Source organism: Lissotriton vulgaris, chromosome 2_1 (assembly GCF_964263255.1).
Source record: "Lissotriton vulgaris chromosome 2_1, aLisVul1.2, whole genome shotgun sequence".
Lineage (NCBI taxonomy): Eukaryota > Metazoa > Chordata > Amphibia > Caudata > Salamandridae > Lissotriton > Lissotriton vulgaris.
The window spans coordinates 1,587,835,286-1,587,850,331 of record NC_141687.1 but is presented as its reverse complement, the minus strand read 5'-3'; the positions used below and the strand labels follow the sequence as shown (position 1 = coordinate 1,587,850,331).

The following is a 15,046-nucleotide window of genomic DNA, read 5'->3' as shown; positions in this document are numbered from 1 at the left end:
CAGATGCCACATGAAGTTAGGAGCACACAGCCAATCAGTACACAGCATGCACAGTACATGCAGTGGTCACATGCCCGTCATGCAGGACATCTAGACACGTTACCCACTGGCCCCCATTGTATCCAAGCAAGGCCTAGGCCCAAACTGTATTTGTCATCAGGGGCCTCATCACGGACTGCAAAGACAAAGCCTGCATTCTTTAACTAAAACTGGAATAGCAGAAATACTTTACGATATCCAAAGAAATGTATAAAACCTAGTGTTTTGTTTTTTCAAGGTAAATTCATATTCGAGCAACAATTCCAAATTTCTGAACAATCGCATAAAATGCAAGATGATTGCAGACAATTGTAATTGAAACCGAGGGAATGTTATTATGCTACAGGAAACACATCTTAACTCTCACAAAGATGCAAATTCTATTGCTCTTGGATCATGAAGATTACACTCTCCTCAGCCGTCCACAAGAAAATGGGGTGATCATCATCACATTGTAGAAATACAAAATTACTGTCATATAATGCTCTCATTCCAATCAAGTTATATGGTTTCTTACTAGAGCTATAAAAAACACAAGAAATGTTTCATTTTGAATATTTATTTTTGACTGAGAACTAGCTAGAGTTTTGGAAAGATCTTACCAAACGGTTTTCAGAGTTGCTTGACAACTTAGTGATTTTGGGAGGCAATCTCTGATTGGATAGGAGCCTTGATAGACTATCGCAGAGTACATTTTTAGGCATTAGATCATACTCTCAACTAAAAATATGCTGTGAGAACAATAATCTGAATTACGTCTGAAGGCTATACATCCCTTCATGTAGTGATTATACATTCGACTCAATTCCACATCACCCTTTTTGTAAAATCTATTATCTTTTTGGTAGTACATTTCTACTGCCTATGTCTAATAAACCAAAAATAGAACCAACAGTAATATCTGATCAGGCATACATGTTGATAGATCTTATACTAGGCGAGTCTCCTCCAGCCCCTAAACAATGGTGAATCAGTGATGATTTCACTGAGGATTAAACTTCTAGAGACAACATTTCAGTAGCAATTAGGCAGTTTCTAAATGAAAACGCAGTTGAAGACACTCCTCCTATAATCAGATTAGATGCACTGAAAGCCACAATAAGAGGGTTTCTGATCATTTTAATGATGATAAAACGTAAAACAATAGGCATGCTTAGAAGCTGAAATTAAAAATGTAGACAAAATATGTAAACACATGAAAGGCTCCGCAGATCTAAGAATACTACAAAAACTCCAATTCGAGTACAACACAATAATTAGCAAATGATTCCAAAAGTGGGTCGATGTTTTATCAGCAGAAAAAATGTATACTAGGATCAGAGCTAGGAAATCACTTGCAAATCACTTCAAATATATTTAAAAAAAAGTCTCTCATATCCGCCACCAGATATGACACTTGGAAAGTTGTATCCTCGACCCCGGGCAAACTTGACTCTTTTTGAGATTTTTAATCCGACCTCTACAATTCCTATAAGCCAGTTTCCCCAAAAGAATGTGCTAAGTACATAAATTCCAAAGTTCTTCCTCACCATGAAACACTTGTGGCACAAACTAGACGCCTTCAGTTTTGTGTCCAGCCTAAAGTCATCCTGCCCTAAATAGCCCACTGCCTTGGAGAAGCAGACAGAGCTTTTAGGGGCTGGATCAACAACTCTCTTGACCACTGCATCCCCAAGAAGCGGACCTGTGCCAAGCGTTCGCACTTACACGCCTGGTACAATGAGACCCTGTTGATGGGAAAAAACTGCTGCAAAATTCTGGAATGCACATGGTGGTGAACTTACGACCCCAATGCCAAAAAGAGCTGCAGGCAGGCCATTAAAGCATACCACAAACTCGTACAACAATCTAAAGTCGTATTCTACACTAATTTGATCACATCAAGTCCCAACCCCTCTAAAACCATCTACTCCCTTAAAAATGACATGACAAAACTCCCAGCAGGAACTAACAACATCATACCCTCCAATATCCAATGTGAATCTTTGGCACGCTACTTCATCTGTAAAGTTGAGGGTATTTATAACACACTCAACTCCAGAAGGGTCGCAACTAAATTGGGGACTCCCAATTCATCTTCTGATCTCCCCTACTCTCTACAAGACTTACCACACATGTCCTTCAACAACGTGGAGATTCTGGCTGCAAAGGTGAAATCAGGTTCACCTGATGATCCAATAAAACCGTACACCTTCAGGAAATTCCAGGACTGTATCATGACTGAGGGCAGGAAACTGATCAATAGATCACTCCAGACGTCAGCAATTCCTAAATCCTGGAAACAAGCCAAGGTGGTACTTTTACTAAAAAAGCCAGCGCTGGATGCATCTCAGCCGGAAAACTTCCAGACAATCTCTGCTTCCTTACTTGGCCAAGATCATGGAATCCCATGTCAATGGCATCCTGACCAAGTACTTGGAAGTTAATGAGATTTTGGACAGGTCACAAAAAAGGTTCCGGCCTAAGCATAGTGCGGAATCTGCCCTGCTGGCAATTACAGAGCAGCTAAGGGCGTCACTGGACATGGGTAACACCTCAGCACTGATCTTACTGGACCTGAGTGCGGCCTTCGACACGGTCTCCCATCAGCATCTGCTCCAACGACATGGGGAGATCGGGGTCAGCGGAAAGGCTTGAGCCTGGTTTGTGTCCTTCCTATCCGATCATTCCTTTCAGATACACGCCCCTCCCAATCTGTCCAATATGTATCCCCTTAGCTGCGGTGTCCCTCAGGGCTCTGCGCTGAGCCCCACGCTATTTAATGTGTATATCTGTCCCCTAGCCCTTTTCGCCAAAGCCTGGCAGATTAATATGATATCTTATGCGGATGATACGCAATTGATATTTACTTTTACCAGCAACCCAGCCCAAGACCAAGTGACATTCTGTGAAGATGTTCTGGCCATTTCCAACTGGATGGCAGATAATTATCTTCAACTTAACTCCTCAAAAACGGAGGTGCTCCTGGTAGGCCGGGACACCTATAAATAGAACTAACAGTGATTGCCTGCTGCACTGGGCATTCCACCCCAACTGAAAAGTGCTGTTAAGAATCTAAGAGTCCTGATGGACAACTCCCTCTCCTTTCAACTTCACACACCATATATATATGTGATAATATAGGTTATATTATATGCAAACAATTGTTCCCTCATAGCACTATTCTTCATTTTTGAGCAAATTAATTAAACCTTACTTTCAAGGATGAGCAATGGTTCCTCACAGAAGTTAATGTATTGCTTAAGTTAAGAGTCCAATTTTTTATGCACTGAGGACCTCATGTCCAGATTACAACAAAACAGCTCCATCTCTAAACCATCCACCACAATAACAATACATTTTCTTATACTAATTAATTTAAAGTCCTTACATTTTGATCATATCATCCCAAAACTCCACATGTATTGAATTGTATATCAGGTTCAATGTTGGATTAATGGGAGATGGACCAACACTAGCTAGCGTTTTCTCTGTCCACACTGCTTGGCATACACCAATATACACTGTAAAAACAGGAGTTGGCACATGGACGATAGAAGAATGGGAAATTCATAATAAGGGTATAAGTGGGAAATCTTTTATTCCTGTGTAGAACCTGGATGGTTTACATATTTTCCAAAGAAAGCACCAGAATTCTGTCTGAATAGAGAAGTCGATTCCACTGATGTTCATTAGTGCAAACCTATGGAAGATTCATCTTCCCATAAACATGATGTAGTGAAGTTTCCATGAGATCCATATCAGCAAATGATAGGCCAAGCCACGACCAAAAATGCCATACACCTCAAATAAGTTTCAGTGAAATCTACTGAATACACAACTTCTCAAAATTACCATTAAATTAGGATTCTACAGGGTTAACCTCAGGAAAAGTGCCAGTACACTGGGGATACTATTTTTCTAAAATACTTAAAATCAAGATTCAATGGTATGCACCTCGGAGCAGCTTTTCAAAACTACCCAATAATTAACATTCTGTGGAAGATTCCCACTCACTACGTAAATACGATTCTATACCTTCCGCCTAAGAATTGTGTAGGATCACCTGCAAACTGAAGATGCAACTTCCCAAAAAAACAATTCTAAATTAAGTTTTTAAGGCATCTATTTAGGATTGTTAATTTTGAAAAATTAATCAGGACCAGTTAATTAATATTTTAGGGAGTCCAACTAGGAACACCAAATTATAATATGTAGCTTCCCAATCGTATAAAATCAGTATGATTTTATGTAAGATTCAGTTTCCTAAACCAAACAGGTAATAAGGAATCTAATGGGACAAACCAGAAGGGATACGTGTGCAACCATGGAAATGTACGGCTCTTAACCCCTTCTGTGCTCATGACAGAATGGTTTCTTCATTAACACAAGTGCAAGAGTGCTCATGGCGGAACCATTCCGTCATCAGCACACTTGCACAAAATCCCTCTGCTGTAAACAGCAGAGGTTCTTCCTGTTTTCTTTTTTGCCTTGGGAGGTGGGGAAGAGGTTCCTCCCATTTTGTTCTGCCATGGCAGAAAGCCCACTAGGCTCCAAGGATTTTTTTTTAATACGTAGGGGTGGGGGCTGTCCAGAATGGGCATGCCAATGACCCATCCCAAAAAAACTTGCTGCAGTCTTTCTGCCACCCCCCCAGGTGGCATATGCGGCAATAGCCCCTTATCCCCCCCCCCACCCAGGGCAGAAAGCCCACTAGGCACCAGGAATGTCTTCTTTTTTCAAAGTTCGGGATGGGGGCTGCCCAGATCGGGCATATCAATGCTCCCACCCCCCTCAAAAAATGCCACAGACTTTCTGCCCCTGGAAGCAGTTGGGGGCAATAGCACCTGATCTGTGCAGATGTCCCACTAGGCTCCAGGGATTAAGCTGGCTTTTTTGTACATAGGAGTGTGGGCCGCCCAGAATAAGCATAACAATGCCCTCAGCCCCCGTAAGAATAGGCACAGTCTTTCTGCCCCCACTTGGGGGCATATCGGGGGAAAATCCCCCGATCTTCCCCACCCCCCCAGGGCAGCAGAGGGCCACTAGGCACTGACCTTTTTTTCGCCATGTGTCTAGCTGTGTATTTAGGGTCCTAGAACAGCTGGCACCTAGGGAAACAAAGCAAACCTGTATATGTTTCAAAACTAGACGCCAAATGGAATCCAGGATGGGGTGACTTGTATGGCTCTGACCAGGTTCTGTTACCCAGAATCTCTTGCAAACCTCAAACGTTGTCACATAAAATACATTTTCCTAACTTCTGTGATGTAAATTCCTAGAAACTGCTTGGGTCCACAAAATTCCACCCACCCCGCATTCCACAAAGTCTCCTGATAAAAATGGTACCTCACTTCTGTGGGCAAGCCTAGTGCCCGCAACAGGAAACGGCTCAAAACACAACGTGGACACACCACATTTTTACATTGAAAACTGAACCTTTTTTGGGAAAATGCCTAGCTGTGGATTTTGAACGCTAGCTCTGATGGCACCTAGGGAAACCTAGCAAACATATATATTTTGAAAAACTAGACACCCAGGGAAATCCATGATGGGGTTTCTTGTATGGCTCTCACCAGGTTCTGTTACCTAGAATCCCTTGCAAACCTCAAACTTTGTAAAAGAAAACACATTGCCCACGGCAGGGAAGGGCTCAATACTTATTGTGGAGACATCAAAATGACCTACCACAAAAAGACCTGGTTCTGCAAGTAAAGTTACCTGTGTTTTTGGCGCTGGGTTCGGCTGCCATCTAGGGAAACCTACCAAACCCACACATTTCTGAAAGCTAGAGACTCGGGGGAGTCCAGGATGCATGGCTTGCGTGGAATTCCTAATGTTTTCCTACCCAGATTCCCCTGCAAAACTCAAATTTAGCTGACATTTTTAAAGTTTATGTGTGGGAAAGTTGTAGATTCACTGGGGTGACTCAAGTTTCCTATCACCCAGTGTTTGCCCAGGTCACCCAATAAAAATGGCACCACACTTGTGTAGGTGGGCCAAGCATCCGTGAGAGGCAAGGGCCCAATCGTATTGTGGAGACATCAGCATTACCTATCACAAAACAACCTGGTAATGCGAAAAGGATTACCTGGGTTTTTGGACCCGGGCTCAGTGGCCATCTAGGGAAACCTACCAAACTCACACATTTCTGAAAACTAGAGACCCGGGGGAGTCCAGGGAGCCAATGCTTGCATGGATCCCCCAACTTTTTATTACATAGAACCCCTGCAAACCTCAAAATTAGCTGAAAAAATGAAGTTTTCTCAAATTTCTGTGTGGAAAAGGTATGGGATCACCAGGCTGACACAAATTTCCTATCACTCAGTGTTCCCCCAGGTCTCCCAATGCAAATGGTACCTCACCCGTGTGGGTGGGTCAAGTACCCGTGGCAGGCAAGGGCCCAAAACGTATTGTGGAGACATCAGAATTACCTATCACAAAACAACCTGGTTCTGCAAAGGGGATGACCCGGGTTTTTGATCTGGCGCTCGGCGGCCCTCTAGGGAAATTTACCAAACCCAGACATCTTTGAAAACTAGACGCCCGGGGGATTTCAGGGAGGGATGGTTTGTTTGGACTGCCTAATGTTTTCCCAGCCAGTATCCCCTACAAACGTCAAATTTCATTGAAAAAAATATTTTCTCAAATTTCTGTTTGGGAAAGTTGTAGGTACACAGAGGTCAAATACACAAAGAATACCCTGCGGTCTTATGCTAAAGAACAACAAATAACTGACAAATACCAAGACTGATCAGAAAAATGCAAAAATGTGTACGGATTCCCATCACTCACCGATCCCGTTGACATGCTTCATCATCTGGGTCTCCTTTAGAAAGGGCTAACACTCCACCCTAATGATGGAGGAGCCCAAGGATGTTTTCAAAGTTTGGATTTGTCAGATGGGAGCACGTAATATGTAAAAAAGGTGTATGGGAAATAAAGTGCAGTGCGAAAAAAGTGATGTGAATATAAAATTGAAGCGGAATCAGACAATAACTTTATTCGTGTCTGACCTGAACAAGCATTAAAAACAGTGCAGAAAGGTTGGATTCAACAAATAACCATCCATTTATAAGAATTGGTCAATTCTTATAAATGGACGGTTATTTGTTGAAAGTTAGTGTCTGGTATCCATTGATATGTCAACATAAACTGGTGACTCACCAGTGTGTCCATCAGTGAGTAAAACAGCAGTTGCAGTGAAATGCAGACAGTAAATGACCAGTTTATTGCCAGCCAACGGTTACCACTCCTCATAGATGGATAGTCCTACCATCAGTGGAGTAGGTGAACCAAAATGGGTTTGCTTCTTGTAGTCACATGACTGTAATTGAGGATCTCAGTCACGGCCTATGCAGGTAAGAACGGTGGGGCGGTGGGGGCGTTGGGGACTGTGGGGTCAGATGGGGGAGATTTTGACAAAGGACGAAATTGTTCATTTTTATTTTTCGTGGTTGTTTGTGGAATCCCCCCCAACCCAACCCCACCGCTTTTACCTGCACGGGCTGCGTTGCAGAATTTACATCCAGGTTGGTGCGACAAGATGAAAGTTGAAAAACGTGTGGGAATGTCAGCCTAAGAGAAGATGCAACTTCATCAATGGGAAGGAGATACATGGGGAGAGGTAATAGTTGGAAGGGGTATATTGTTCTATGGAATAAGTCATGTTTTTTAGAGCTCGGAATTGTATTTATCTTTTACTGCATTCCCAAGTGCCATCCAAAGTTTGAGAAGTTTGTCATTTTTCATTTACTCATGATCAAATTGGACTGGGAGAAGATGACGTTCAAGCATCCCATAACCTTGGTACATACTTCATAGTACCGAAAATTAGAACTAAAGTATCTTGGAACTCTAGTAGACGAATAATTCATGCACTAATGATGCGCTAAACCATGAAAATCTAGATGAAGGAAAGGGAATATGATTGATTATATGTGTGAACTATTTTGTTATGCTATGCGCTTCATTGCTATATTCCAAAGTAGTAATGATTAACTAAGGAATGCTAAAACAATTTCTGTAAAAAAGTATTTAGTCCTGATCTCAGTACAATATTACTACGCATACACCATTACTAAAAATGTAACTTCACCCATTTTCTTTCTGATTTTTATTTTTAGGTCAGACATCTGTTTGGTTTATCGCTGTTTGAAAATTTTCTATATGCAACCAATATAGATAACTCAATGGTGCTAAAAATAAACAGATTTAATCGCTCAGATGTTCAGCCTCTAAGAAGACAGGAACAAGGCAGAGGGATTCATTTGTATCATAAAAGAGCTCAACCGACAGGTGAGAAATAACTTTCGGCCTGATGTATCAAAGTGTGTTACCCATTCTGTGTCTATGGGTAAATGTGATGGGCAAATGTGTTAGTACATTAAAGCCTTAATTGCACTCAATGGTTATACATGAAAGAGAACTGATGAAGATGATTGGGGCTGATGATTGAGCTGAGAACCTGTGTCACATTATTCCATATCAACAAACAAAGACGAAGTAAATTTTGTGGGGGTACTTGTAAAGGAGGGAGTTTGTCCATCTAAACTTTCTTATTCAGTAAAAAGGTTTCATATGAGAAACCATTTTCTGCATATCCTATAAATGACCAAATCTTCAATTCACTTTCCTATGTCTTACTGTGATATTTCTGCTCCTGCAGTGACTCCACCATGTTGAAATGGCATGTTCTCTGATATGTAGTGAAGAATATAAAAGTAATTAATGTTTAGCTAATTCTGTCTCGAATCCAAATAGAAGGCTTTTGTGTTAGGGGGCCCTCCCCATAGAGGTAAATAGGTTCCTTCACATAACTGAACACTGATAGAGTTGACAGATACCCTTCTAGAGGTCAATCAGTGGGCCATCCACCTAAATGAGGTGGTGGGATTATGTTTTGCATTTTGGGAGCACTGATGATTTAGAATGGGGCTCCTACTTCATTAACCTCTAAATTACAAACATATGGTACTTTTGACATTGAGTCACATGACAACACTGCCCACATCTTGCATTGCTTTACCTGACTAACATCCCACCATGCCAAGCACCCCACATCCCTCAAGCACTCACAGCATCATGCGCTTTGCCATCCATTCAGACCTCAGATCTACACACCCATACATGATGAAGTGCTTTACCAAAAGGCACACTCGCCTACAACTGTACCTCATCCCAACAATCAAACCCCATGTCTTGCATCCTTATCCTCATTCACAGCCACATGTACTTGGAGTTGTGCAACACCAACAACAAAAAAGGTATGCCTGGCGTCCTATCCTCAATCCTAAAAACAAAGGAGCATATTAGCAAGAACTTCGTTAAAATGATTCCAATAGAAGACCAGGTTAGAGTCCTGCACATCGAAACTGGGCTTCTATTGGAATTCTATAACGCATATTAGCAAGCCCATTATCGCCGTTTTAGCGGCAGTTTCCTGCCGCTAAAACGGCGATAATTTTACCGAGGTTCTAGCTAATAAGCCCCCCTGTGTTTTGGGGAGAGCGCTGGAGTTCAAAGCCTGTACCCCAGATGGATCTCACAACAGAGGAATGCTTTCAGAGAGAAAGCTGAGGCTGGGCTTGGAATGAAAGGGCGCCACTGCCTTACCAGGCATTGTGTGGCAATTCAAGGGCATTGATCAATGGCGTTTGAATTACATAGATGTCCTGCCAGGAAACTATCACTCACAACGTAAATCTAATGACAAAAGCAATCAAAGAGAAACAAACACATTTATTTGTAACAAGATGAGAAAGCTGCTTAGTCAGGAGAAGGAGACGGACTGGGTGGCTATGATACTTTCCATCTGACTCGCCTTTTTGTTTAATGTATTGCCAACTGCTTATCTGTATTTGTTCAAACATTAAACACTTTACAGCTATATGGTGACATTCTTGTTGGAACTCTTTTTATTGCACTGAATATATTATCTTAAGACAGGCTTTTGATGATGTTATCTTCTCTTGTCTGGTGTTGCTGTTTTTTTTTGTTTTAGTCAGAAACCATGCCTGTGAAGCAGACCCATATGGAATGCCAGGGGGATGCTCGCACATCTGTCTGCTCGGCTCCAGCTATAAAACACGAACCTGTCGCTGCAGGACTGGCTTCAGCCTGGGAGGTGATGGCAGGTCATGCAAAAGTATGTTCAAACCATCAAATGCCCTCACTTTCCAAAGCAAAATCAGAGGTGTTAGTTAATGCATGCTCATGTGGACACTCATCAGTTAAAATCCATGTTTGGCCTTAGTTTCATTGATTGGGGAAATAGAGTCCATCACTGCATATTTTTAATTACATGAAACCCCTTGGGCCGCTATTTATTTCCTGGTGGAGCGGCCATGTTTATTTATGGCTTCTTTTTATTTAGCCTCACAGAATAGAGAGTGGCAAGCAATACGACTGTATATCTGTGCCACCATTATGGGCAAAGTAAATATATTGTTTTATAAACATTTTTTTTTACAGATGTTTAAATTTAAAAGAGGTGAATACGAGGGGCTCCAGTTGTTTTCTCAGATTCATAACACTCCTGAAGATTTTGATAAAAAGTAGCAATAATTTGGTCCAAATGTAGTTAAATCTGTGTGATACATGTCCATTGCCCCATTGGCCTCATTTATGAAAAGTGGCGCATCGCTGCGAGAAAACAACGATGCGTCACTTTTCATTGCGACCTCTTTGAGACCCCAATGATGCGTCATATTTACAATATGACGCATCATTGCGCAAGGAATGCAATAGAGATGCAAGCGAGACTATGGTGGCTTATCCACTCTTTGTCCAACTTGCAAGGAATCGTGGCGATTCCTTGCAGTGCCCGTGACTTTTAAGCTCAATGCGCATGCGCATTGAGCTTAAAAGCGCATGCACATGCCCCCAGCCGCCTGCCTTGCCTACTCTCCCAGCTGGTGCCGCTCCACCCCCTGCGGCATCAAAGGCTTTCACGGCCGGCCGGCCATGCTTTCAGTTTCACGACCGGCCGGCCGTGTGAAGTGCATTTCAAAGCCCGCTCTCCCTGCTCCGCCCCCTGCTCCGGCCGAGACGCGCCTGCTCTAGTTTGGTTGTTGTCTCAGGAAGGTAACTTGGTGGGTTGCAACTCGCTGCAGAGATCTCTCTGTTACTTACAGACTGTAGCTTTGATTCTTAGCATCAACATAAGACTCCCTTCTTTTAAAATTAAAACATCTAAGTAGCATTCTCATAAAAAGTATACATTAAAAAACTAACTATAATTACCACTGGGTCGGGGCACATTAAGTCCAACCATTCAATCATTTATAAATGGCTGGTATCGTTATTCAGTATTAAGCAAGTAAAGAAAACACAGTAAACAATCAAAAGTGTGTTGTCAAAGTATATTATGTCTAGTGCGAAAATGTAACTAGACATGACAAAAAAGAATGTGACGTAAATAAAACACAACTAAAACTCGAAACTTCTCTCGAATAATCAGGACAAACGGCCACAATAAAAGGCTGATGCACCCTTCGTTTGCAGCACATGCGGTACATCGCTCGTTTATAATTTGTTTACAGTTCATTAAACAAATACATTAACAAGTGATGAATTAACTTGGACACATTCTAACCCGTGTCTTTGCAGCTAAACCAGCCCGGTCTTGCCTCTTCATATTCTCCCGCTCAGATCGCACTGCCCCCAACTACCTTTAAAAATGTGAGTTTCTGTTTTCCTATTTGCAAAAGCGGTGTTATCGTAGGCAAACCATCTTCTCGCCTTTCTCGCACCTGTCAGAGCTGCTAAACTTGAGAGGGCTTAAAAACTAGACCACCCCAATATTATATCCCGTGCTTACGCTTCCGGTTGGCTTACTAGCCCATACGTTTTTTTTACATCATTATTAATTGCCGCACGCATTCATATTTAAAAAACGGACAACGCTTTATTTTTTATCACGGCAACCACGTTTGGTTGCATGATTCATTCTCTATGTCTGTGTGTTTGATGCATAGGGCTGCCGCTCCAACACACTCCAGTGGGACTAAGAATGTGACGTCAATAAAACACAACTAAAACTCGAAACTTCTCTCGAATAATCAGGACAAACGGCCACAATAAAAGGCTGATGCACCCTTCGTTTGCAGCACATGCGGTACATCGCTCGTTTATAATTTGTTTACAGTTCATTAAACAAATACATTAACAAGTGATGAATTAACTTGGACACATTCTAACCTGTGTCTTTGCAGCTAAACCAGCCCGGTCTTGCCTCTTCATATTCTCCCGCTCAGATCGCACTGCCCCCAACTACCTTTAAAAATGTGAGTTTCTGTTTTCCTATTTGCAAAAACGGTGTTATCGTAGGCAAACCATCTTCTCGCCTTTCTCGCACCTGTCAGAGCTGCTAAACTTGAGAGGGCTTAAAAACTAGGCCACCCCAATATTATATCCCGTGCTTACGCTTCCGGTTGGCTTACTAGCCCATACGTTTTTTTTACATCATTATTAATTGCCGCACGCATTCATATTTAAAAAACGGACAACGCTTTATTTTTTATCACGGCAACCACGTTTGGTTGCATGATTCATTCTCTATGTCTGTGTGTTTGATGCATAGTGCTGCCGCTCCAACACACTCCAGTGGGACTAGTACTAGCGCTGCGCTATTAAATAAATACAAAAATAAATTGGTAAGTTACTTTCCAAATCATTAGTGTAATTACGTATACGGTCAGATACAGCTGACATTCTTACAGTGCAGACCCATCTCTTACACAGCGGTTGAACAAACTCCCAAACCTGCCTCCAAATCAGTTTCAGGTAAGCACTCGTGTAGTGATTAAGAGGCGTAGGTGCCACTGCAGAGTCCCTCGGTTTTACTGTCTCGTTGTCCTGTGTGGGGTTGCTGTGCAGAGGGCATATGCGTACAGATGTCCCACTCCCACGACTTCCAATGCCCTCTCCTCTCATGCTGCTTCAGTTGTGCATAGGCTGTGTGTTCTTTAGGTGCACGGTGCTCATGTTCTGTGTGAACCGTCTCTGCATTTGATACATGCTGTTTCGGTTTTGTATGGGCTGTGTTTGTTTTTGGTGCACGCTGCTCTGACTGTGTGCACTGTCCACCACATCCATCATCATCTCCACCATCACCTCCACATCCACCACGACATCCACCTCCACATTCACCGTGACATCCACCGCCACATCCACCACCACCACATCCACCACATCCACCACCACCGCATCCACCACCACCGCATGCACCACCACCACCACACCCACCACCACTTCATCCACCACCACATCCACTACAACCACCACCCCATCCACCGCATCCACCACCGCATCCACCACCACATCCACCATCACCACCACATCCACCATCACATCCACCATCACATCCACCACCACATCCACCACCACATCCACCACCACATCCACCACCACATCCACCATCACCTCCACATCCACCATGAAATCCACCGCCACATCCACCACCACCACATCCACCACCGCCACATCCACCACCACCACCACCACCACATCCACCACCACATCCACCACCAAATCCACCACCACCACCACATCCACCACCACTTCCACCGCATCCACCACCACCACATCCACCACCACCACCACATCCACCATCACCTCCACATCCACCATGAAATCCACCGCCACATCCACCACCACCACATCCACCACCACCACATCCACCACCACCGCATCCACCACCACCGCATGCACCACCACCACCACACCCACCACCACTTTATCCACCACCACATCCACTACAACCACCACCCCATCCACCGCATCCACCACCGCATCCACCACCGCATCCACCACCGCATCCACCACCACATCCACCACCACATTCACCATCACCACCACATCCACCATCACATCCACCATCACATCCACCACCACATCCACCACCACATCCACCACCACATCCACCATTACCTCCACATCCACCATGAAATCCACCGCCACATCCACCACCACCACATCCACCACCGCCACATCCACCACCGCCACATCCACCACATCCACCACCACATCCACCACCACATCCACCACCACCACCACATCCACCACCACCACCACATCCACCACCACCACCACATCCACCACCACTTCCACCGCATCCACCACCACCACATCCACCACCAGGTGCAAATGCAATGTTCTTGGATTTTCGTCACAATAAAATACACTGAACATAATCTTCACAAAATTAAATTACAAACGTTTAAGCTATTGCCATTTATAAATTACAATAAATTTTATTTAAGTATTAATTATTTACAAAATTAAAAGCCATTGTTATTTGCAATATCAATACATCTAAGTCACGTAAAGACAACACACATTGCATTACAAATGCTATAGGTGTCACATTTGCGAAAGTTAAAACTATTGACATTGTAACTGACAAAGCTATTACTTTTGCTAGTTTCAAAACCAACACATAAATAAAAAAAGTGTCATTTACAATACCAATTGCTCAAACTTTCCTAATGCGAGACCTATTGCAAAAGGTCAAGTCTGCCTATAGGTACTGATGGCAATGGCAGCATACTGCCAGAACATCCACATTTTCGTACTCATGGCACCATAATCTGCATGTTATGCTATTGTTTTGAAGGTTAAAACAAGGGACCTTATTTATGAAGGCCTTGCGTCAGTTTTGCGCCGCCGGTGCGTCACTTTTTGTGACGCACCAGCGGTGTAAAAAATGCGCCTCATTCCGCCATATTTAAAAAGTGACACATCTAGGTAGATAATGTATGCAGAGGAGGCGTTCCCCCGCAAAAAAGCCTCGTAATAGTGACGCAGTGAAATCTACGAGACTTCACTGCGTCTCTTTTAGGACGCTGTTGCGTCAAAATCTTGCGCCTGCCTCACAGCAGGCGTAAGACTGACACAAGCTCTATCACATGGGGCTTTCCCCATGTGAAGGGACGCATTGCTGGAGTTGCGTCACTTTTGTAACACACTCCAGCAATGCGTCCATTTTGCGCTTACAGATACGTCAGAAATACTGACGTATCTGTAA

At 43.2% G+C, this 15,046-nt stretch overlaps 1 protein-coding gene across 1 annotated transcript in view; it reads left to right on the top strand.

Annotated features, from left to right (window-relative positions):
- The window catches only part of LRP1B (LDL receptor related protein 1B), a 3,669,685-nt gene that overhangs the window by 1,375,378 nt on the left and 2,279,261 nt on the right, over positions 1–15,046 (top strand). Inside the window, exons 9-10 of the mRNA XM_086955170.1 lie at positions 8,145–8,316; positions 10,022–10,165. Coding sequence (XP_086811296.1) covers positions 8,145–8,316; positions 10,022–10,165 — 316 coding nt within the window. The remainder of the gene's footprint in view (positions 1–8,144; positions 8,317–10,021; positions 10,166–15,046) is intronic.